At 30.8% G+C, this 26,614-nt stretch overlaps 2 protein-coding genes and 1 long non-coding RNA gene across 3 annotated transcripts; 1 reads left to right on the top strand and 2 right to left on the bottom strand.

The window, feature by feature from the left end:
- Positions 1-276: 276 nt before the first annotated feature.
- LOC131840900 (26S proteasome regulatory subunit 6B) lies at positions 277-4,172 on the bottom strand. Its single transcript, XM_059189110.1, has 10 exons — positions 4,046-4,172; positions 3,878-3,964; positions 3,463-3,634; positions 2,998-3,159; positions 2,267-2,470; positions 1,585-1,732; positions 1,305-1,401; positions 1,123-1,217; positions 800-958; positions 277-412 (listed from the first exon to the last, which is right to left on the bottom strand). The coding sequence occupies exons 1-10, from the start codon at positions 4,076-4,078 to the stop codon at positions 328-330; spliced, it is 1,242 nt and encodes a 413-aa protein (XP_059045093.1). The 5' UTR covers positions 4,079-4,172; the 3' UTR covers positions 277-327.
- Positions 4,173-4,973: 801 nt separating this feature from the next.
- Positions 4,974-5,507, top strand: LOC131840968 (uncharacterized). The gene is made up of 3 exons (XR_009357433.1): positions 4,974-5,051; positions 5,153-5,214; positions 5,404-5,507. It is a non-coding gene; the product is annotated as an uncharacterized LOC131840968 (long non-coding RNA).
- Positions 5,508-6,225: 718 nt separating this feature from the next.
- On the bottom strand, positions 6,226-22,428 carry LOC131840923 (uncharacterized). Its single transcript, XM_059189137.1, is given in 11 exon segments — positions 6,226-6,336; positions 6,774-6,964; positions 7,565-7,663; positions 8,032-8,308; positions 9,091-9,313; positions 18,282-18,289; positions 18,836-18,955; positions 19,706-19,899; positions 20,752-20,850; positions 20,999-21,272; positions 22,216-22,428. Coding segments are annotated over 11 exon segments (1,809 nt in total).
- Between the last annotated feature and the right edge of the window lie 4,186 nt (positions 22,429-26,614).

Raw genomic sequence — 26,614 nt, 5'->3', positions numbered from 1 at the left:
TTCAGCTGCATATTCAATTAAATTTTGAATTGAAATAACATCTTAGGATACTCTTTTACTGTAGATAAAAACAATTGTGTTTACTGATTCTGCATGTACTTTGGGTGTGTTATTGATCTGAGGTAATTAATATACCTATTGTTTATTCATAAAAACTTGTATCGTGTAGTGAAATTGTCGTAAAAAATATTAAAAAACTACTACTAATATTAATATTGAGTAATATACTATTGAGTACTAACTTACAAGGCGATAACTGTGATAGTAAAATACTTATTTTTAAGTTAATATATAATTTTGCATTAAAATATAATGAGACAACAAAGCTTATTTATAAAATTCATATTCACTCTCATCTTTTTTGATGTTATTCTTGTATCCTTTTTCAAAATCTTTCGGCAACACAATATACCTGAAAAAGAAAATTACATATCACTATGGGCAAAAGCCATGAGACAAAACCTTAGGCAGTACAAATATTACTCAGTGTGGCTGTTATGTACTGTATGTTTAAGAAAAAAATACATAATAACTTTGTGTACCATATATTGGAGTTGCATATTTTAAAATACTCATCATATAGATTATACTTGTAACTTATTAGCGTGGAAAAACAGTCTTTAGTGATTATTTTGATAATCTATATGACAATAAAACATTGAATATAGATATATTTCCTATTTACAATGCATGCTTCTGTCACGACCTAGGTTCTAACCAGTGACGCCGTTTAAAATACATGAACATTGTGTAAAACAAATTAGTCTTCACTTGGAACACAAGTCATAATATCTTATACCTGTTCTCTCGAACAGCGTGCATGCCTGCTTCTTGGCATATGGCGTTGATATCAGCGCCAGAGACACGGTCCGGTCGCGCTACGAACTCCTCCAGATCAACCTCTTCAGATAAGTTCATTTTCGCCGTAATAGTTGAAAATATCAGTCGTTTTTGACGTCTGTGGAGAAATGAATAAGTAATTGTTTGGGTTTCCTTTGATCATTTTTATATTCTCCAGCTAATTTTACGACTTTAATGATGAAGTAATGAAGTAACTCGCAAATTTTGATCTTCAGATACTATTATACTAATTTAAACAAAATGTTCATATCCAAGATCTACCTGTCAGGAAGTGGGAATTCAATTTTCCTATCGAGACGTCCAGGACGAAGCAAGGCAGGATCCAAAGTATCAGCACGATTTGTAGCCATTATTACCTAAATAAAATAAAACATTTTGTATGAAGAAAATATAGAATAAATACAATATAAAAGATTGTAAACAAGATCAATGATAAAACTTACTTTAACATTGGTGGTTTGATCGAAACCATCCATTTGATTTAAAAGCTCCAGCAAGATTCTCTGGACCTCCCTATCAGCGCCAGTTTGGGCATCAAATCTGAGCAAAAATAATTTTAAAAAATTAATTGGGTAAAATCACTGAACTCATAGCTGGATTGAGCAAGCTTAGCTCAGTAGTTGGGCACAAATTGGCCTATTTAAATTCTTAGAGTAAATTTATAAAACTAAAGTAAATACATTAAATAACATTTTTTGTCTACATTATATAGATTTTGTATACCTTTTAGTTGCGATAGCATCTATCTCATCAATAAATATAATAGCTGGACTGTTCTCCTTGGCTAGACGGAAGACATCACGAACCATACGCGGCCCCTCGCCCAGGTACTTTTGCACGAATTCGGAACCGACCACACGAATGAATGCAGCTGTAATTATTTTATATGACAATGGTTAATTTATAATATTTTTCAACTAAGCTAGTCATAATTATTAACAGTTGGTTGGTCAGTGTTGTTATGACAACTTTATTAATATAACTTAAGCAGCAGTTGGACAATTACACCATTAATTTCAGTTTATGTCACAAAAATTTCACTCATCCATCATCTTTGACACAGTCCATTCATCTTTTCTTACGTTATCTACCTCCAAAGTCATAATAGAAGTATTTAGTAAATAATCATGGAAAATTCAGTGCTATCTGGTCCCATGGTAAGCAGAGCTTGTGTTATGAGTACTAGACAACTGATATAAATACTTGATAATGTCTTTGTTATACATACATAATATAGATAGAGAACACCCAGACCGATACCCACACTCATACTCATGAACATAAAAGTTTGCATAGCATGAGGAATCAAACCTGTAAGTATTGGAGGTAAAGCAATGTGCTTAACTGCTAAACCGCCAAAGCTGTCAAAGATAGGTATAAAGATATTAGTTTGAATAATTCTTACCTGTGGTATGATGAGCCACAGCTTTGGCTAACATGGTCTTGCCACATCCGGGTGGTCCATACATAAGCACACCTCGTGGGGGTTCAATACCAATTTGTCTGTATAACTCAACATGTGTCAAGGGCAATTCAACTGCTTCTCTTATTTCTTGCTTCTGTGTGTCCATACCACCTATATCTGAATACTGGACATCAGGTTTCTCATCTGTGTGGAATAAGGTATATAATTTAAACTAAGACAAGTTGTCATATAAAATTTAAACGGGAGGTTGACAAGAACTGTATTTATGTGCAAGGAGCCTGATCTCTAAAGTAGCATTTGTAACATCAAGGTAACCAATTTAGTAGTCTTGATAGTTGGTACTTGATTATCAAACAATGCTGCAATTTAGTAAGTTATCAAATATTGGAGTAACATATTTAACTTTATGCCTACAATAATTTAACACACATAATAAATTTGTTACTGCAATATTTGGTAACTTATTAAATTGCAGCATTGGTTAGTAATCAAATAGTGAAAACATTCTGTAATTTAAGTTATGCTTAAATATATAGCTAAAAAATTATAAATTTCCTGAACATTAACAATATGCAGTAATATTACTGAAGAAAAATTGAAGTTCAATGAAAAAATATTTTGTAGAAAGTCTCCCTCTTATTAGTTAGTTAGTTGATTTAAAAAATGAGTTTTTCTTATCTAAAATTATACAATGTCAAAGGTTTAATTACCGGCTTGCAGCATAGAAATTGAGCTGTCTGCTTCAGGTGGGAGTACATCCACAAGAGCATTAGAATGCTTGTGCAGAGCTACAGATGCTGAGGGCTTGAGCAGTTCACGATCTATTGTTGATAGAATGCGCACATAGTAGTTTGAACCTGTGGTGCTGCCAACTGAAAAAATTATTAGCTTTATTAAAACTGACAAGTGTTGTAATCAGAGATTGACTGACATTTGAATTTGTATTTATGTGTATTATAAGAAAGTGTTTCTTTTTTGGTACACTGAAGATATATGCTAGTGAAACACTTAAGGATAAGATTATGATGATATTATAAGGTATGTAGTTAACATTTTGCTTACTAAATCCTGTGTGAGTTATGAGACATAGTAACCACATGTGGGTAGCAATATGCATTTTGGTGGAAATGTAAGAGAATGTGTAATATGCTAAAGTAATAAACAAAAATTTGTACCTATCCCAGTGTTTTGATCGACTGCCTCCAAAAACTGTCCAATTACCAATGGCACTGACTGTATGCGTTTCACCTCTTCCTGAGCATGTAGATATTCTTTTTTCAAATTCCTTTGTTCATCTTTGATGTATTCTTCTTGTACCTCTAAAAATTCTAACATACGCTGTAGTTTCTGTAAGATAATAATAAACAGTCTTTAGTTACCTTAATGATACTTATATCTGCATTATTGACTTTAGTATATAAACTTACGACAGAGTCACTTTATAAAAATTACAGAATACAAACAACGCCATAGTTTCACAGCACAGTACAATGACAATAAAATAATAATTGTTTAGCTCTGTTAGATTAGTTGTATTTTCGAAAAAAAATTACATAATTATTAATAAACTATTGTAAATAGTAATAATACCTTATATTTCGTATATAAATCTTCAGATTCCAGTTCGTCAAAGGATTGAGGTCCAGTGAGTGCCTTAGTGTCGATGACTTGCTCATCCTAGAAGTTACGACAAAGAGTAAATTATTTCATTTATTCAATAAATATTCCATTTAAAGTAATGTCTCAATACCAAATCACCTTTTCGGGTAGAATAATTCCAATTTCTTCCATATTCTATAACAATTATTTTAGAAAGCACTAGTACAATTTATTTATCTAAAGCCACAGCTTCAGAGACTGTACAGAGTAATTTCTACCAAGACAACCAGTGCTGTCATATAATGCCTTTACGAAATAGCTAGATTAGACTAATAGTTGCCAGTCTTTGATTTTGCACAAAACTATTTTTTTTCATCAAGACTATTCTGCAACCATTATTGAAAACCCGACATTGCCTTACTAATTTTTACATGAAATTAGTTATATTAAGAGCTGTTAGAAACAGAAATGATTTAAAAATTTATGACAAGTTTTGTTTGTCGAGTATTAAATTATAGCTAATGTGGCTTTGAATGTACTAAATTAGCAATACTGATGGGAAAATGGGATTTCGGAACAGAACGTCAAGAATCTGTCAAAAAAATACGCATTGTCATTCAACATTCAACGAAAATTGATAAAACGCTCCGTAATACCACACACGGTTCGTTTTACGCATATCGTAAAGAGTATTTTAGTAAACACACAATAATTTAAACAAGGATATAGCAAAGTTACCTATTAAGATATTAATTATATCTATGCTTCTAAAAATATGGCAAACTGATTGTTAGTATAATCGATATATGGCGCAATCACTAGTAATTCATTATAATAGGTACTTTCTGAACTAATACAAGAAGAAGAAATTACTACACAAAACATATAAAACAGAAATTATACACAACGCGTATAGACAGTTGGAAACTTCAACAAAAATAGGAATTAAAACCTCTTCAATCATTTATTTTGTAATATTCAAATATTGAACGCTGTGTTCTCTAGATTACGATTGTCATTTGTTTTTCTATTCTTCAATATTTAATTTTGTTACACCGTTCATTATATCAACGTTTTATTATATATAAACTACACGATTTTTTACAATTTGGTGTTTTACAATTGCATCAATGCACCTGGTTGAGATTCACATGCAGACGATATAGTAAATACTATATAAGATATATAATGAATAAGAATACTGATGTAATGCTGAATATCTTTAGTATTATTATTAAATATCTTTATCAATAATTTATGTTTCAGAGACATCGACATAATCAGAGTTGGTATTCCATGTGTCAGAAAAAGAGTTGAACGAATACAAGGTACAAATAAAAAAGAAATTATTTTAAATCGGAAATTATTAAATTAAAATTAAAATATGTAATAAGTAGATCAACTGATTCTATTGAAACTAGGTACAACTTAGACTGCAGTATTGTATTATTACTAGATAATAACAAATAATATTGTATGAAATATTTATACAAAAACTATAACTTATATTTTATTAGGTATTTAAACTCATTAGTTGGAACCCGAAGCAATAAAGACTCGCTTGCGTAATCGTTAACTTTAGACCCAGATGGTGGAGTAATAAGAACGACCTAAAGGGATATGAATTTACTATTAGTAAGTTCACGTAAGTAGATAAGTTTGCAACAATTATCAACTGTAATTTATTTAATAGTGCATTACGTATATAATATTGCATAGCTGATGATTTAGAAAAAGTATAAGTAGGTATATTTTTTTCGGACTACTCTAATGCTTTTGGCCGCAGCTGGCTTTTACAGCTTCACCGGACGATAGGGGGCGAGTGCAGATGGCACTCCAAACCCGCAAAAGAACTTATGGGGCGGCTGAAGGTCAACTTCTGCCTCACGAATACGACTTTAGTCTGATGGCACCGCTGGGGGTTCGAACCTCAGCTCAGGCCGTCGTAATTTCGATCCCCGTTTGAATTTGAAGCAGGATCGATCAGAGGGGTAAAAAAGTATAATAAGTACCTAGGTAAGTATAGTAATTTTATCGGTTGTCCAGTACCCATAGCAGAAGCTCTGTTTGGTTTGAGACCTCACGGTGCTGTGTTACCTACATCCAGGGTTGCATGAGATAATATTAACTGATGACGGTGACTTGCTGACGACGAGGTGAAATAGGTAGTGAGAGGTACTACGTCTGTTTAGAAAGTTTACTTTGGCGTAACTTGACTTGCGTTTTAATGTAAACCGACGCCGAAATACATACAAGGAAAGAAGATGAGAAAAATAAACCAACACGCATAGGAAATAAATAAATAGATTCTTTATTTAATGTTTTTCTTAAAGAATTAATTAGTTTTCTATATTCTCGTTGAAGAAGTCCACGTAGGAAGTGACTCTTGCAAAAGCAGCCGGGAAACCGATCTCGCAGCCAAAAGCAGACCCAAATGACGTTATACCAATCTGTATAATAAAGCGAAAACAACTTGTTATTTTCTATATAAAGGTTTACGATTAGAAATGTTTTTTATGGATTACCAACCTCACCATAACCAACAAAATATACCATATATAATATATCAATGGGATGATTTGTATGACTTGTTAATGACTTGTACATTATTAGTTTCAAATTCATAATATAAATAATTTTTCTTTCAAAGTAAAAGAAATCGTTGCACTTATATACCTATACATCTTTGAAACGTTTTTCAAATTCTTAAATTAATCCATACACTTATTATAATTTAAAAGTGTGTCTATTAATTTGTTGTATTTTCACGACTAAACAACTGAACTATAATGAAATATATAGAGATTGCCATAAGGAGGTACATACTTTATCTCAAAATAGGAGACGAAGTCGCGGGTATAAAAGAAAGCTAGTTGGAATTAAATACCAGAATAGGTCTTCCGTTGCTCTCAACAATGAGGGGACCACCAGAGTCACCGCTGCAAGTGCTGCCACTAGTACCGCTGGTGCAGATATTACTCGACTGAATGATAATGGGGAAGGCTACAAAGCAGGCAGTATTTGTTATGACTTCTAGACTGACGTAGCTTAGGCTCTGCGTTTCAGGGATGTTTCCGTCTGTAACATTTTACCAATATTAACATTACACAGATATTTATTTTTAGGGTTGCTAATGTGAAATTGCTTTTTTTGTGTTTAAATATACATTTATATAATTTTGAACAGAACCAATAAAAGATATACCTATCTGCTTAGATTTTATATGTTCATAATTAAATTATGAATATATAAAATAGGTCATCACATAAATCCCGTAATTTGGATGTTATGGCGTTTCTAATCATAGAACGTATAAACATAGGTGCAGTCCCTAAAACTAAAATGAGATGTTTAATATTGAGAGGTCGACTTTTTGAAACATTATATCTGTATTTAATGATAAAAATTAAAGAATATTATTATCTTGTATCTTTTAACGACCATTCACCTTGTTTATCGGCATTACAATCAGTTAGTGTCATATTGAATTCGGTGGCCAGATTTTACAAATTGTTTATTGATATTTAATTGTAATTTTTTTTTTACTGTATGATCTTGATTAATTCTTATACTTACAAATATATTATAGTCTATAACTTTTTATAGTCTTTCGTTTCAAGGACATTCATGTCTTTAATCCTGCTGGCCTAAAACCAAAAATATACTATACGCACTTACTATCTCTAGTTATGCCAAATCCTGATGCCACAGCAGTCTCGCCAACGAAGTTTTCGTCTAGTTCCGCCCCAGAAGGCAAAGCGATTGTGTTTATTGTGTCTGTAAAATTATAATACAATTAATACCTGTTGTAGTTATTCTCCGAGTGGAGTATTACAATTTAGCGTCGTAAAGAGGGCATGTAATTATTTGCCCTCTCATGTCACTCATGTATGGAAATTGATAATTTGTTTATTAAGTCTTAGGTGAATTACGATTAATTTCTTATTCGTAGTCGAAGAAAGGCGGGACCGAAATTTATACATTACAAAACCAATTATCGAATTGGCAAAATCGTCGCCTAACATACGCTCTTACTAAAATACTGTCGTCTCATTTCACTATTGTTTGTTTAACATAATAGACCGAATAGGAATAATATATAAGTTAACAGTTTTAATTTAAATGTATTATTTATAGGTACAAACCTGAGAGTGCGACGCTATAAGGCAGGTAAATAACACCTACGTCGTTACGAATTAGAGCTGGGGTCCAGTTGGGGTGTGCAACTACGAGTTCAGACTCTACCCTGGTACCACCGCTGAATAGTAACACTGAACCGAGTACAACAGTAACTCTCCAGCCTTGGTTGATGCCGTCGAACCAGCAGTGGGCAGCAGTGATTACTCTGTTGGCAGATACGAGGGAACCTCCGCACACACCTCTGCCTGTTGTAACACCAACGATGTCAATGATGAGACCGGCCTAGAACGGAATATATTATTGTATTTATTTCTATACAGCTCTCCCAATAGATTTGATTATAGTATTCGATATAAGGATGTATCAAGAGGAATGGTAAAGAATGAGAAAGTAAAGCGCTAAAACCCAAGTCAGTAGTAGAAAAATTGAACAAGCAAATGAATGACAATCAATGTGTTTTGATTAGGTATTGCTATAAAAAGTTGATAACCGATATCATATCGTATAAACTACCTTAAAGAATGACAAAAATATTGTCATTCTTTAATGTAGTTTTTGTTAACGAGTAAATCCATGAGTATCCATATTACTTTTACAAATTTTGAAATTTATAATTATTCATCATTATAATTATTTTAGAATCAATTATTAAATCGACCGTAAAACTCTAAATACCATAGTAAAGCGTATTGATTACTTGCATAGTGTAGTGTAAGTAAGATCTACCTACCGTTTATTCGCTTTTTTGCTCGTAATTAATCGCTATTGTAGATACAAATATCTTTACTTATAAATAGTAACTAAGCATAGGACATATATTTTACTTGTAATTTTCAATCGAATAATGTTATTTATGTTAATAAAATCAACAACATATGAATAACTAGCTGTGCCTGCGGTTTCACCCGTATGAAATTTATAGCGTATATGTGTTATTTTGATGTATAAGTAATATTAGTAAGTAAAGTTTCATCAAAATCCGTTCAATAGTTTTTGCGTGAAATAGTAAGAAATATTCATCCATACTCACAAACTTTCGCGTTTATAATATTAATAAGATTTACCTGAAAAGGGATTTGCCCAAGCGCCGCTGGTGCGCCATTGATGATTCTGGAGGGATCCCGAAGCATCGCCTCTTCAGCTTTACGGATCTTCTCCCCTAATGGGATTCCTACTTTAGTGAGATATCCATAAGCGTCAGGAATCCCACCATCAATGGTCTTCGAGTAAGCAATGGTCACGGCCACTAACACAATCACTACAATCGACTTCATTTTGTAAATTGGCCTCGAAAAATTTCAAGACAAAACGAACAGGCAAACCCGGTTTTATAGTCTGCCCCAATAGATAATTATATGTCTGTGTATAATTAGATTGATAAATAGATATAAATTTTAGACTAGATTAATATAATCTTGAGTAGTAATTAGTGTAAGTGAAGAATTAAAGATTATGTTTATAAGGTTCCGTAGACTTTATACAATCATTATCGTGTAGATCTTGTTGAACCTTCATTACATAGTATAAAATAAAGTCACTGTCGCTGTCTGTACCTATGTATGCTTAAATCTTAAAAACTACGCAACGGATTTAGAAACCGTTGAAAAAGAAGGTTTATATATATAATACATATACACCCAGAAAACTTGAGGACCTACCTATTGAACAGAAAGTAAACTATCATAAAGAAGTAAAGTGGTAATCAGAAAATATACTAGAAAGATTAGAACTTGAGTAGAATTAGCGGTGTTAAAATATTCTCGTAATCGCAGTGCCAATAATTGCTAGATATGTTATTAGTAACAACATATCTAGCAATTATTGTCACTATCTACATATATATCTATATGTACTTATAGACATAGTAATAACTTATTACTATGTCTATAATGTAGATACTCTATAGACACTTAAACCTTCGAAATATATGTTAGGTATATATATATATATATATATATTTATATATATATTTTTATATATATATATATATAAATATATAAATATATATATATATATATATATATATATTTAAACAAAAAATCGCTATTAATACTTATATACTTATATATACGTTTGTATAAATAAATAATGGGTAGAACTATCTGGTGTATTAGGTATATCTATTTTTTTATTGGGAAAACTAACGCGTAGGTGTCTTTAAGGTACATAAATGACTATACCACTGCCCATGATTCTTAATCGCATCACCTTGATTGAGACTGATGAATGGTCTGTTATTATTGACTGTTAGTTCCGCAGAGTGATTACGCATAGAAAAACGCATTGTGAAGGATTTTGTAATTACTGGTGTAGTATATATATATATAGAGTCACGTGGGGCAAGTGTGCGCAGCGAGTAAGTGTACGCACTCGAAGTATTTCAAAAACGGTTTATAGGTACGAACTGATAACACCCCTCCACATTAGCGCACAAAAGGCTATACTTAGTGCAACTTTTTCACTGTCCGCCGGTGAACCATTTTGTTTCCGTAAGTGAGTATTGTTTTTTGCTTGAATTATTGCGATTTTTGTCTTAAATGAGAGACTCATTCCTTTGTAATATATTTATATTTTGAAATTATGCTTTATACCATCGAACAGTACATTTTATGTAATATAAGCCGTGTTTAATCTTTTGGTGATGACGATTACGTAATATTGCTCAGTTCTGGTTAAATTTTATTTTGATGTATTGGGGCAAGTGTGCGCATACGAATGTCGGGTAAGTGTGCGCATGCGAATACTTACCCCGCTCCGCTTTGGCTTTGTATTTATGATGCAATTTGTTATTTCAGAGTTTAATTATACATAAAAAATGCCTCGATTATAAAAGAAATATACCGGATAGAAGTGTTGTCACAGAGGAACAGCTAGAAGCTGTTAAAAGATTAATTTCGGAGGTTGGTAGCAAACGACAGTGTGGCACCCGCAATAATGAGTGTACCTTCGTCTAGGAATGAATATGTACGACTGTCATTCATCCAAGAAATGCCTAAGGCGGCCTTAGGCATTTACTTGGAGGGATGACTGTGATTCAAAATCGGCGAAAGATAGGCAAAAAGTCAATCATTGATACTGTAAGTCCTTATAAAGTAGAATTGGAAAAAAGAAAAAACAAGAGGAAGAATAAATTGCCAAAAAAGAAGATACGACTTGATCTGAAAATAAATAAAATGATGAGCAGGAATTATTTTGCCCACTGTGTGTAGAAAAATACATATTTCCACCGAATGAAAACTGGATCCAATACAGCATCTGTAGGAGCTGGTGGCATGAACAATGCAATAACTTTGAAAAGGAAATATTTGAACTGATGTATTATTAGGTTGAGGATGTCTATTTTCTGGTTTGTCGTATGAGTCTGACTCTATTTACTGTATGTTACATGTTGCGTACACTTACCCGCACTACTGCGCACACTTACCCCTATACTTGGGTAAGTGTGCGCATTTAAACAGTTTTGATTTTGTTGATTTCCAAAGAATTTGAGTAAATGATAATTATTTATTTTGCGTTTAAGTTGTTGATTATTAAATATTTTATATAATAAACCTTGTTTTGTTCCAGTTAACTTCAAATATTTTATTATATGATACTTCAAACCTTAAGTGCGTACACTTGCCCCACGTGACTCTATTATGATAAAAATAGCAGCTTTCAGGCGTACATAACTTTATAATTTATCGACAGTCAGGGTGTTATAACATTTAGCACACTGCCTTACTTCTCATTGTCGCTGGTTCGATTCCTCGTACAGGTACAAACATTTACATGCATGAATATGATTTTTTGTATCAGTCTGGGTGTTTTCTAAGTATTTATGTGTTTCTATTGTTTAATACCCAACACAAGTTCTGTTTAGCTTGGGATTAAATGGCGATGCGTGAATTGTTTTGATTTATTAATATTATATTTATTTCTACTTGGATGTAATAAATAGATGGAAGGTAAAAATTTCAATACTATCTAATCTGCATTAAGTGATTATAATATAGGTCTTATCAAATTATTTTTATAATTTATCGTTCAATATCGAGTATAGGCCATTCTCATAAACTCTCCGGTCTGTGAAACAAAAAACTGTCCGGAGAATCTGGCGCGAATTTACCCCCTGACAGATTCCTAATTGACCAGTTAATATTTGATATCTCAAATAGTACTTTAATATTTATCTTATTATTTTTATATCATCATGCTTATATCAGGTTTATAAAAAAAGGTCAAGAGATTTAATTTTCAATTGTCAATTTCGAAACAATAATTATTTTTTATTCCTAACGAAATTTATAATTCCGTATTGATTGGTATTGAATGAATTCTATTTTTAAATGAATCAAAAATTTAATATTTTGGTAGTTATGTAATGTAATTCAGATATTTTATAGCAGTATATCAGTTTAGTAAAGGTAGACTAAATAACATATTGCATTAAAGAACAACAGCCTTTAATGTACAAATTTAGATGCATAAGAACTATCTCATGCATCGAAATTAGTACATAGCATTGGGGAACAATGGCATAGTAGCCATTTTTAGTTCGAAAAACGGATTTAGATGGCGTCATTGGTATCGAATGGAATTCAACATTGTTTTGTAATCGTTTAAAACCCAAAACTATGTTTTTAAAAAGGTTTAATCTATTTTTAAAAAGGTTTAATCTATTTTTAAAAAGTCATATATAGATGTTAAAATGAAATAATGCGTTTTGAAAAGTAATTTTCATATATTTACTCATTTTGTTGTTGCCCTGTATTTGTTTACAATTTAATCATTGCTAATTGGGGCTTATTGTTTCCAAAATGCTTTCATAGATGGCGCTGTTTTCATTTGTATCATCGTATTTTAAATGTTTATTTTATATTTTCAAATAATAAGTACTTACTATATTATTATGATAAATAAACATTTAAAAAAAGTTTAAGTAAATATAAAACAGCTAAACAAGAAAACCATATTATTCCAGTAATACTTATTTAGAAAGTATTGCCATATTAAAAATAAATGCATAGATTTATCGATTTTTTCGAATAATCGATAACAGGATATTACAACGCATTATTCGATGGTGCTTTTAATTAGCCTTTGCAAACAGTAAAATTTCATCATTCTGTATTATACTCTTATTTGGAACGAATTTCAATGCATAATTTTTACTCGACGACGGCAAAATAGAGAGATTTTGACAGGTATGCAAGTACTATATATTTATCTGTTCGCTCATAACTTCGAAACTTGAAGAGGGAAATATTAATTAGATTGATCTGATACAAGTGTACTCTATTATATCAACCTCCACGCGGTCACCCTGGTAATTATAGCAATTAATGACATTAGTGACATAGTTCTTCTATTAAAAAAAATAAATACCTACTTATTGTAATTTAATGAATGAGAATTGAATGTGGTATAGAGTATCTAAGGTCAGCTATACCTTTATGAAACCTCAATAAACAAGTGTTATATGGTATCTAAATTACTGACATTGATAGCTAAATATGAGGATCCTCGAATTTTTACAAATACTCATAAGAAACTTTACAAATACTCGAATTTTGCTTTTGTAGAAGGATATTTTCAACCTTACTAAATTGTACAAGGTTTTGAAACGATAATCATTCATAATACTATGATATATTACTGATCCTAGTACCTGCTATTCATGATAATTAGTTTTTTAATATCTCCATTCGAGGGTAGGTTATTCATAATTTATATTATTAGATTTCATCACAAATAAAAATATCGATTTAAAATCGTAGGTTGGTCCATATTTTTTTATTATATCGAAATGACAACGAGTACTGACAACATAAATGAAATGTTAAAAATATAAAATATAGGAATAAAAGAATAGGATAAACGACTTTAAGTCAAATGCTTAAAACATATTTTCACTAGCATTGGATTTTTTCTCTTTTTTCATCATTTAAGTTAAGTAGGTACTTCAACTTTTGAATTGTTCCTGTTCAGAGTTCATTGAACTTCTTATTTTTTTGTCAAACTCAATAATTTAAATGTGTCTAAGGACTACTACAAATATTTAGTAATCTATTGTGTCTTTGAGGATTATCTCATACCAGGTATAACTATAAGTTGTTAAAAACTTGCATATGTATGCGTGTGTATCTTTCATATTAAAATATAATAAACATAGGTACTTGGTGACCGCTTTAATGTGGTATTATTATGTTTTTATTATTGTTATGAATGTAACTTCAAAAAACTAACACTGATTTTATAATTTTTGATTGATTGAGAAAATACTGAAAATTATTAATCAAAATAAAGTACTAAACAGTAGTATTATTTTTATATTTTATTAGAACTGAATGAATATGATGTATGAATAATATGTTTATTGTGCTAATAAGGTTACAGTTTAGTTACTTTCATGTAAATTCATTCATGTAAGTTCATGAAAATGTAACATAGGTATATGATATTGTTTTCAGATTTTCCTGACATCAACAACTTAATACTGAACAAAGTTTAAACAAATAAGAGATGATATTCTAAATCTCCTAGTCATTCAGATGAAGATAAATAACATTTTTACTGTAAAGAACAGGGGTTCAAAAGAATAAGAAATATATATGTATATATGAACATTTTACTGTATAAAATAATAATGCAAGTAAAAATAAGAGAAAAAAGCATAAGAAAAATCTGTAAATTATTAATCACAATGCAATTAATAATATAATTAAATAAGTAAGAAAGCAATGGACTAGTGATGAGAAGAAATTCCAAGTAATTATATTATGTGTAACCGACTGCAAATAAGTTTATGATTTAAGCACATGATTATTATTATATTGCTTCATCAACAAATCCAGGAATATTTTGTGTACCAGGAATTAATTATGAAATGATTTTGATGAAATATTATGTCTTGATATTGATTTACTTGGAATATAATATAAAAATAACAGAAGTGTTTGAAGTTTTAGTGGTATAACAGACAAGCAGTGAAAGAAATATTATTGTAAATTATTAACAATTGTTTATTCTGTGATTAATAAATTATTTAAAAGTGTTTTGTTACCTGAAATAAAAATTTTATGATCTTCAAGTGTTGTGTTCATGCAATGTTAGTTTCACCTCATTTGATTTAAAATGTCAGGAATTATTTATTACATAATGATTTTGTATTAGATGGTAATCATATATATTTTTTAATGCAATGTGTGTAATAATTCCCATTTACATCAAAAAACTTTGTGTAAATCTATATTTCTGTCTATAGACTTTGGTCGTGGAATACTAATAAGAAACTAAATCTAGAGACTGTAGTATATCACAGCATCCCAGAACCTTGTATTTAAGTCATATAAGGACTTAGTACCTACCTAATACTTGCTACTTTTTTAATCAATTAATTAATTTGATCTCAACCATCATGATGACCAATGATGATAATGTTGAGAATACTGCCAATGATGAATTTTATGGTGGTCATAAATAAATACCACCGTCACTATCGTCAACAGTCATTATTGATCTCATCATCATCACCGTTACCCTCCCTCATCCATATTGTCAAAAGTTACTACCTACTATTATTAACTGAAATGGTAAATAAGCTGACGATCCATCCAACCACGACGCTATCCGACGTACATACATACACATATATTATTAAACAGCATTACGTCATCATGTCGTGCCCGCTATATCCCGCATACGTTATCATTCCGGAGAACATAGATATTATGTCCAAATATCCTGTAATTTCGCAGCTTAATTTCAACTGAATAACAACTTACATAAATACCAAAAAACTAGCAGTAAAGGCGTAGTTTGTAGATATCGAAGGTTCTACAAATAGGTATATCAAAATAAGTACCTACATGTCATTAGCACCGATGTAGTATCCCTGAAAGAACCTACATATAACAGATTGATGGTTTGCAGATATTATTTTCAGTTTTACAAATTGCCAGTTTACCATAATTAACTACATATTGAGAAATAATTATACACTGAAAATTATATGAGGTACCCATATGCACATCAATTGATTATAGCTAAAATCTATCACTATCACATAACAATTTAAATAAGAAAAACCGTATTAAAATCGGGCTATTCGTTAAGGAGCTATTGCTCCTTAACCGATAGCCCGATTTTAGTGCAGACGCGTTACGACATATCTTCGTCGGGAGAAAAAAAGTAGGCATGTAAAAAAGTAACTGTAACATAGTACATACATAGATACATATGTAGGTACATTAGCCGTGTCTGTAGACTGTCAGCGAACAATATTATACATACATTGAATTTTCGATTGTACCCAATCAGGAGTTCGATACAGTTATATATCTATTATGTACGTATCTTTGCAAAACAGATGTCATGTAGACCGAATTTCCTGCCATCTATTTTCATGCTTTATTACTAATCACCCACTAGTAATCCGAACTGCTTCAGATATAGCGACATCTAGCGCCTACGGCGGCGAAATAAAATAGCCCGAAGAATAGCCCGAGTTAGGAAGGAACCATTTTCTTGTATGGGATGGGGTATCTGTATGTAATATTATATTATCTGTGGTACATAGTCTATATCTAGGTGAGTCCGGAACCGGAATCTGGAATTAAAAACTATCAAGTAATGCGTATATAGCACAACACGGATAATGCATAGACTAAATGACTTTTGTTTATCATGACAATGTGCGGATAACACAATTATTATCTATGAAATATATCTATAATTAATATAATTATGTATGTATTTAGAAGTATGTATTGCTACTTCTACTTTAATTCACTTGGTACAGTTGCCTACAATTATACCTACCTACCCAAATAGATAGTGTCTATATTAAAGCCTAGTCTAGTTCTTAATTTTCTATAAATTTATAATATCTTGGCATTAGTTAGAATTACGTTTAATGTAATAATGTAATCTGAATTACTAATTGTATGTTAGTATGTAATTACCTATGTACATAATTTTGGTACGCTGTGTACTTATAATATATTTTTATTATAGGCCATTTAACATTATAACAATACTTGCCCATATCATATACCTATCTTAAGAACTAATATATATATACAGGAAAATACAAAATTATAATATTGTCTCTGTGGTCCCCACATAGACTAGGGCAATCTGCCACGGTAACGCTGGTACACCACTATAGCCAGCAATCTTCGTTCATGATGGTAGACAGCGTTTTGGTTGGTCTTTGAACTATTTGAGGCTCGCGTTGTGAGTCGATTCCAGCTGCGTCACCCAGGTCACTTTTGCTCCGGAGCAAAAGTGTCCTGCCAATTTATGATTTTGTAAAAATATTAGTACCTACCTATTTTGTAGAATCACCAATTAAAAACTAATCACGTATTTATTGATATAACAAGCAATACAGTGTCGATTAATTTGAAATAGTGTTTAGTGCAGATACGTACATATCAATAAAGGTGACTGTATTTTATTTCAATGGGTATTTTGGACTTACAGATATCATTAATAAACCGATAATGTAATCCTTTAACTTTGGCTACGATTTAACATCATGTAATGTTGTCTACATTAGATAAAGTCTATCTAAAGTCGATCAGTAGCAGTAATAAGTAATTTTAATGTTATCCATAGACCTGGAAATGCCCACAGTCAATAAAGGTTCAAAGGAATTATTTAGGTTATTTAGTAATTAAAATCTTTACATTTATAACGAAATCATAATAATGGAAAATGTGTCTGTTTGTCTGTAACTACAATCATTTTCACAGAATATGTTGTTAAATGTATAGGTTACAGAATTTATAGAAAAATATTCTTCAATTAGTAGGTAATATCCAATAAATAATTATTAATTTTAAATACGCTATCTGCTATTACGATATCTGTTATTTCATATATTATTGTTATCATAATAAAATAATAGCGTTGTATAATGCTTTATTTATTTTTGTGCTTTGATTACTGTCAATAAATGGCGTTTGCAATTATACAGGGCGAAATCGCGGACATCGCTAGTTTAAAAAGATAACTTCTAAAACATTTAACTTAAATAAAGAAACGTTTGATTTGAAGACAGATAGAAAATGTCTCTATATTTAGCTTTCAGCTACATACGTGTGATTCCTAATTCTATTCTGTGATTCAACTACTCGAATGATTAGTTACTAAAGATTCTACCATATTGTTAATCGGTTAAGTTAATTTTTAATAAGGTTTTTGGAATAGGACCGATCAGTATCATTTATTTGAACAAAGTTTCGTATGTATCTACGTGAATACCTACTTCATTTGCTAATGACAGTAACGAGTATTTTAATTGATTAGATCGATTAAATGTAGCATATGCTCTTCACTATCATAACATTCGGTACTTGTAAGTTAATTTACAAGAATTGGTTGATTATCACGTGTGAACGAGTGACATACAAACAAACTCATTTTTATATTTATAATCTTACCTAGGCTTTTGGATTTCAATCGAGTTTAATTTGTTGAAGTAACATACAGCATTTTTTTATGTAACATTTATTTAGTAGTAAACTATCTGACGACCCAGTTGTCGTTTATGTACATGAACAACACCAGGTTATCATGTGACGCACGTGTTACGGATGCATTCCTGTTCCGGAGGACTAAGATGTAATGCATCGGAATTATTTAATTTCAGTGCCTCTTTACGAAGCTATCCTTTCGACGATGAGGTGAGACAAAGGTAGAAGATTTCGCATGAAATCTACCATGGTAGAAAATTAAATATTAAATAAAGTCCTTTACTTTCGTATTATATTTACGTAAATATATATTTTTAATTAAAATAACGATTAATATAAATTATACATATAATATATCAGTTCAGAGATGTTCGTTGATAAAATCGATGAAGGACGTAACTCGAGCGTAGGCGGCTGGCAGGTTGGCTTGGCAACCAAAAGCGGATCCGAAGGATGTTACACCGATCTGTGGATATATTAATACATTTTTAATAAAGTCGACTTCAAATTTAGTAGTTCGTCCCCATAGACACATAAATATGCAGCCAGACCCAGACAACATAATATGCGGTATTTAAAGTTAGCCATAGAACATCTAAACTATTTTAACAAAATAACAAAGGAATATCGTATAATAAAATTAGTAAACGAACCGTGTTTATAAATTTAACTTTAAATATTCTGTACACGTTGTATTTATTTTACAGAATTCAAAAGAAATGAAAATATTACTTTATTCGTCTGTATGATTGTGGACGTGAATATCAGAAACAATATAACAGATATAAATGATGTTTTTATAAAAGTATTATAGCAATCTTCTTGTATCATTCTAATTAGTACACAAAACAAAAAAGTTATGTTAACCTACTGTTATTATGAATATCACATAGACGACGTCGCTAACTAACGGGCACAATTAGTGCCCGTTAGTTAGTATAGTTGTAAATATTTTTACAAGCAATTGAATTGTTCAATAATGCCAGTTACTTACTAAGGATAACTAAATTGTACTTTAAAATTGCAGATATGGAGATACATTTATTTTACATAGGTAAATTTGTTTTAAAGAGACATTTACTTTATCTATATTATAAATTTCTAACTACATCAGTATTTAAAAATACCTAGAGTTGACTAGAGATTACAAGTAACGGACATAAAGTCAGTTAATAAATTAGATATTATGTAATTTTAATTAAATAAATGTGCATACCAAGATGTGCCTATTATTTCTAACAACAACGAGTGGACCACCGGAGTCGCCGTTACATGTGCCAAGACCACCGACACCGCTGGTGCAAATGTTGCTGGGTTGAATGATCAAAGGGAATGCATATGAGCACGCGGAATTCGTCACAACGCTCAAGGTGACGAAACTCAGGTACTGGTTATTGGAGATGCTCCCACCTAAATATAGATACAAATACAAAATCAATAGAAGCGAGAAAATTACATTCTACGATGTATAAAGTTATTATTAATAAATATAATAAAAAAATCGACGTCGATATATATTTATTTATACTCTTTATTACACTAAATAAAGAAAATGTTAAGAAAAAATATACATGATCTGATACAAAAGCGACTTTATCCTTAACCAATCTTTTCTTTTGGGTAAAGAAAGTAAAGACAAGAAAAAGGTAAACGGAACATAAATATATATGTATATAAATGTACATATTAATATATACATTAAAATAACATATACTTACGAGTGCACATATCTTTGGAAAGGAGAAAAGCACCATAAGACAAAATACGTGAAAAGACACTCAATTAAATCACAAAGATGGCATTCAATTATATATCTATTTACTGGTGTGATTTATCATAGCTAATGAATACGTCAATCTAATTATATTGAAATCTTTTGGAATCTTTAAAAAGTAGGAGGTATTCATTATTATTATTTCCTACATACAGCAATAATGTTTATAGAGAACAATTAAATATTAATTAGGTAAATTGGTAATGGAATTAATGACATTTGGTACATTGATATTGGTACGTAGATATCGTATTTATTCCGAGATTGTACTGTTACAAATATATACTCTTACACGTACATTACTTTACGTAATCTAGGTATTCTTAATGAACTAATTACTATCTAAAAATTATTATCTACATGAAAACAACAAAGGACATTTTAAATACTATTGTATTATTACGTAATTAAAACAACACTAATATCTTACATTTAAATATGATTACCATCCTTCATCACAATTAAGTTTGTGTATAAATATTGCTTACCGTCACTAGTTAAACCAAAACCAGACGCAGTAGCGGATGCGCCAGCAAAATCTTCCTGAAGTTCAGACCCAGTAGGCAAGGACACAGGACTGATGGTTGCTATATATAAAATAACAAATTAAACAATTAACTGACTCAAGATAAGGTTTTCTAAATATGCAGGATCTTAAATTACGCAGTACCTAATGTTTAATTAGAGCACAATACCTAGAACCCATTTTAGGAATAGTTAATATTTTATACTGACCTGATGGTACAACGGCAACAGGTAAATAAATTACTGAGATATCATTCCGAATTAGAATAGGGGAGTAGTTGGGGTGGTTGACAACAGCACTGGTTTCAATTCCAATACCGCCACTGAATAAGAAAACGGTGCCAAGTACTACGGTGAATCTCCAAGCTTGATTGATGCCATCAAACCAGCAGTGAGCTGCAGTCAGCACTCTGTTGTTAGAGATGAGGGAACCACCACACACTCCTCTGCCGGATATGCCAATAATGTCGCTAATAAGTCCAGCCTGTAAGTGGAAAGTGTAATAAATGTCCTAACATTGACGCATTTTCATAGTATAATATAATTTAGAATTTACTATTGACTATTTAATAATAAAATTTGTTACCAGTACCATAAAATATAGAATATACTGTAATAGTTTAATAGGTATTTAAGCGGGTTTTCCAGACATTTTTGTTCTGTTTATTTTGCTTTGTATTTTCATGAATAAACATAACTTAATACATTAAATTGTGATGTAGGTCAAGACTAACCCAACGGTGTCTTCACTACTTTTTATGTAAGATAGAGCATGAAATAATAAAGTCAGTATTTTACTTAAATATAACACTGTACACTATCATTTTGGAAAAAAATTGGTATGGTATTTGATGGAGAAAAACTAAAACAAGAAGAAGTTTGTGAAGAAAACGAATTTAAGTAAAATTTTATTGGGCAGCATACAATATAATAATATATACTTAAGACGCATTTATACTGGGCAGTATAAACACAATACACATAGTCGGTGTAATTCAAATGGGGTATTCCAAACTAAACAATGTGTGACTTTTGGAGTGAGAAATGACTAGAAAAGATAATTCTTTGAATAGTTTCTTATGTTATAATTGAGCGATTGCATTTGAAATAATAATTGATTGACTTGTGCAGCTTCGATATTTCAAGAAATATGTATGAGTAGAAACGAGGCGTTTTTATTTAAAATTGTCTGGACTTTTCTGCTTATAAAACATTGCGTGAGGCAGGTTATACATATATTATTTCCGCCCATTTTAACTGACATTGGTTATTGTGAATAACACTGTCCGATAAGTAGTACTTGTCTTGTTACAAATATAATTATTAATAACGATTATTTTATTAAACTAATATCAGTATTTACAAGTATGACTAATGAAATTAATGAAATGTAATGAGAAAATAGAAAATTATCGTGATTTTAAAACCTGGTATGGGATTTGTCCAATTTCAGCGGGAACGCCACCGACTATTCTAGAGAGATCGTTCCGATAAGCCTCTTCGGCCTTGCGGATTCTTTCGGCTTCTGGTATTCCATATTTCGTCAGATATCCATAGACAGTGTAATCATCGGGAAGTCCAACGTATTTTGCATTGCCAATAGCGACAACCGCTAGGAATGTTACCAAAAACACCTTCATTGTAGAAGCAAAAGTAATGTCATAAAATAAACTATTCTTACTTTATATAATCTTCTTATGCAGATAATACCATCACTAATATAGATAACAAATTTGATTTGATAATTGTAATCATCTGATATTGTATTTATGTATATTTTATAGCTGTCTATCAATTATATCTATACATACTAATTTTTATTTTTATTAAGAGAAGAAGGAGGAATTTTGTTACAAGGAAAGTTAACACTGGAACTACTGAGCCTATCCGACAAATTCTGTCGTTGATTAAAAGGTATATTATTCCAGAGAGTTATAGGCTAAATATCATGTTAATATATATAAAACTCACAAAGTTATGAGTATCCAGGCAAGGTCGGTGTGTAGTATAGAGATTTTAAAAGCAAAAAGTTATTGTATTGAGTTACGAATGGATTTCTAATCATTATCCGCATTAACTTAAATGTTGTTACGTACAGTTAATTAAAAGCATTTGACACTAATATTTATTGAAATAATATATAAGTGAAGATAGACCTCAATAAAATTATGTATTGATGTATACATTTGATATTCACATTATTGTGCATATAGTGAATGGAATATTAATTATCTCATGTGATATCCCTTGACGGGCTCGTCATGTCGTCATAACAATGAGATTTGATTGGCTGTCTGTTGGTAGAGACTGCTCGCTAGTATTTAGACTCTTGGCAAGCGTCCAGTTATATCTAAACACAGCATACACGCAACTCTGCACAAATTGTATTATTTAATACTTTAAACTTAGCTTTTTATGTCATGACGTATGTAACACATGAGTTTAGTAATAAATATAAATTTATTACTAAACTCAATAATACATTTATTCATGTCATAATTTTTTGTTCGTGTTTATTTACAGTTGTTTTGTTAATATATAATATATATATATATATATATATATATATATATATGTATATATTTTTTTTATAATTGTGTGAGTAATAATAATCATTTATTTTATAATTGTCATTGTTTGGTGATATTCACCCGCAATGACAAGTTTAACACCCCATCAAAGGGAGATATATAATATATATATAAAAAAACAATAATAATAATAATTTATTTACAGACAATACTTTTGCTTTTTTTTTTAAATTGTATAGTACATAAGAATACTGTAAAGCTGAATAATAGACATTTATTCAGCTTTACAGTATTATTATATACTATACAACTTAAAAGCTAAAACATACTAGTAACGCTGAATGTGGCTCCCACTCAGCATTTATACTGTAGTATAGTTATACCACAGCGCTGATTTTCGGTGGGGCCACCACACACGAGACGGCGTACGTAAAGATAACAAAAGAAAATAAAACGTTAAGATTAAGACAATTTTGTAAATATTCATAAATGCAATTTTAATTAATATATGTAGTAAATTTAGTATATTATTTAAGTAGGTATATTGTTATGTAATGAGATATTTATTATAATAAAATTTATTAATAATATTTAAATATATAATGTACATAAATGGTGTAGTTGGTATATGTTTTAGATGCTTATTATATTTTATATTGTGTTCCCTGCTACAATGATTTTTTTTCCTTAAAGAGGTGAGTAAATAATTTATGTTTGAAAGAACCAACTGTCACTGAATTAAGAGTATGATTCATTATTACAATAAAAATATTATTAGATTACTAAGTTTATTTTTACAGATTATTTACTACGCGAATTAAATTAAGTATTTACATAGTAAATACTTAATACTAAATGTACGGTACACAATAGCAATAGGTTAGTTTCAACTTCACTAAAATGTTTACGGTATGGATCTTCGTTAGCAGAGAGATAATACAAAATAAACTAACGATCTCTGCTGGAATACGTTTACAAATATCCACAGATATAATCAAATCAAGTTGCTCCCAAGAAAATCGAAGCTAAGCACCTATTTATATTTCAAGATAGCGAGTCTAGCAATTTAATAAGTACAATATTAATATTGCCGGGGGAACGTTGTTGGGCTGTTCCAGACGTCTGTCTCAGTCGCACTTTTAAAATTGCCTATTGTTTCATCTCTATTTTAGCAACCGAAGTATGGGCCGCATGCTACTGACGTTTAATAAACTTGCACACCAGATTATATAGTTTACGGTATACGTTTTGAAGGGTTGCCTGAACGTATCGAGATTTGTTATTTTATTCGTCTGATAATAATTTTTAAATAGATGATTTTAGATATTTCATTGTATAGTTTGAAAATAGTAGTTCATTTAAATGAAAAAAGTAAACATGTAGTAAATTACGTATTTGCGGTAGAGTTCTACGTGACTAGCCTTTATAAGCGAGGTAATGACTAATCAGTTGCATTTCGATTTAAAGATACAAAGCTTGTAATGTTGTAAATATTTAAATTTACAGATTTGCCATGATTCCTAAGTCAGTCGGCAGTCGTAAATAGGCCTAATATAAAATAAAATAACATAATGCTGCATGTGCTAAACTTTTTAGAATTCTTTTATATACTTTGATATTAAACAAAATAAAATACAAGTAAAAGAAATAAACGCTAGTTTGCAATCGACATGGTTAATGCATTATTGCAAAAACTTCAAATGTAACTTACTTTACATAGGAATTTATGGTAATTGTATTATACCATGACGTCTCAATGAAGATCAACAATGACTAGTATAAATATTGCTAAGCTTTTTAAGGTACAGTAATTTCATTTGATTAAATTTTAATTGCTCGTTTTGGTCGTTCTGTATTTTAAACAAGTTGATTTATGCACTACATATGTTGGTAGGTCACTATCCTGGTAGAGCATAAATCAAAGCTGTCATAGTCTGTCGGTAGACGCTGGCGGAGTAATATTGGATAAAGATAGAATGGGGATGAAGGCAGTTCAGTGGTGGTTAACTTAACAGGAATTGATCGTTATGGTTTCCAGGGGGACAGAGTGAAGGTCGACCTGACATGGTACAATGGTAGCCATGGCTGGCTGGCTGGTTAATCCAGTAGTCTTGGTTCTACACGCGCATTGAACCGAATGAGAGGCTAAATGCAGAAATTAGAAACCGACATAAATAGGGTCGCTATTCTCCATTATTAAGATGAAGAAAAAATTATATTCTCCTCCACCTCTCCTATATGTATTGATTCTATATTTTATTTCAGCACTTTTAAATCCTACGAGTGAAAAATTCATGTCATGCAGAGCTAATACGGCTTTAGTTGACGATTGCTAAAACTCGGCGGCAATTATCACGCTAATTAAATCCACGCTGATATTACTAATTTCTCCAATAAAAGGTTCGTCGCCAGCGAAAGCTGGAAAAATACGTAAATCTCTGAAAAATTAATTAATTTTTATCAAACATTTGGATAACATGTATACGACTAGTTACTAATATTTTTTTTGTGATAGAATTGTGGCTTGTTACGTGCAATTGGGTTAAGATAGATAGACACATAGATAATTTATAATATCGGTAATAGTTTACACAGATATTTTTTTGCTTGAACAATGTTTAAGCAAATAAATTATCTATCTATGTGAACTACAGTAATTAAGTAAACAAACTTTACAGTTACAATTCAACAAAAAAAAAGATAATAAACCGCGTATTTAATTTGCTATATTTATTCTTACTCTCTTCACCACTGATATGTGCGAATATTATGTGAATTTATATATAATAATAAATATAACACATATTTTTTTAAATAAGTAGACTTATGTACTGGTTGGCGACCGATTGCCATTTCTAATTGGCGTCCCTGTTCATCGGCGTCAGCGCGTGTGACGTGCGAGTTGATTTGACGCCCGTGATGTATGTCGGTGCGGTGATGCTTGCGAATGCATTTACGAGTATTTTGTTTACGCGCTTTGAGCATGAGTCGAGGTATAAAAAAATAGAACATGAAATATTTTATAATTATTAGTACGATGTGTTTAAGAAAACTGCAATGCACTGGATTCTTTTGGGGTATACCATGAGGAATCTGGTGTGAGGATTAGTGGTATTAGTTTCAGATCCATCTGGGGATTTGTTAAGTATGTCTTTACAAATAATTGGCATTTGTATAATTTAGGTAATTTTTCATTGAGAAACACTTGAAGTTTTATAACTGTTATTAAAATTAACTGCAGTAGAATTTCTTACTTACTTTTCTAGGTAGAATATTCTTTTTTTTTTTTTATATA

This window comes from Achroia grisella, unplaced genomic scaffold (genome assembly GCF_030625045.1).
Source record: "Achroia grisella isolate CSIRO2021 unplaced genomic scaffold, CSIRO_AGI_Agris_v1 utg152, whole genome shotgun sequence".
NCBI lineage: Eukaryota > Metazoa > Arthropoda > Insecta > Lepidoptera > Pyralidae > Achroia > Achroia grisella.
Note: the sequence above shows the minus strand (reverse complement) of the source record. Positions and strands in the feature narration are given on the sequence as shown.

Bases quoted from the DNA above. Each gene is read 5' to 3' on its own strand.
- LOC131840900 (XM_059189110.1), bottom strand. From the start codon at position 4,078: ATGGAAGAAATTGGAATTATTCTACCCGAAAAG. The intron at 3,160-3,462 runs GTACAAATTTTT...TAATTTTTTCAG, and splicing joins CGATCAAAACACTGGGATAG to TTGGCAGCACCACAGGTTCA. The intron at 1,733-2,266 runs GTAAGAATTATT...AAATAATTACAG, and splicing joins TGTGGCTCATCATACCACAG to CTGCATTCATTCGTGTGGTC.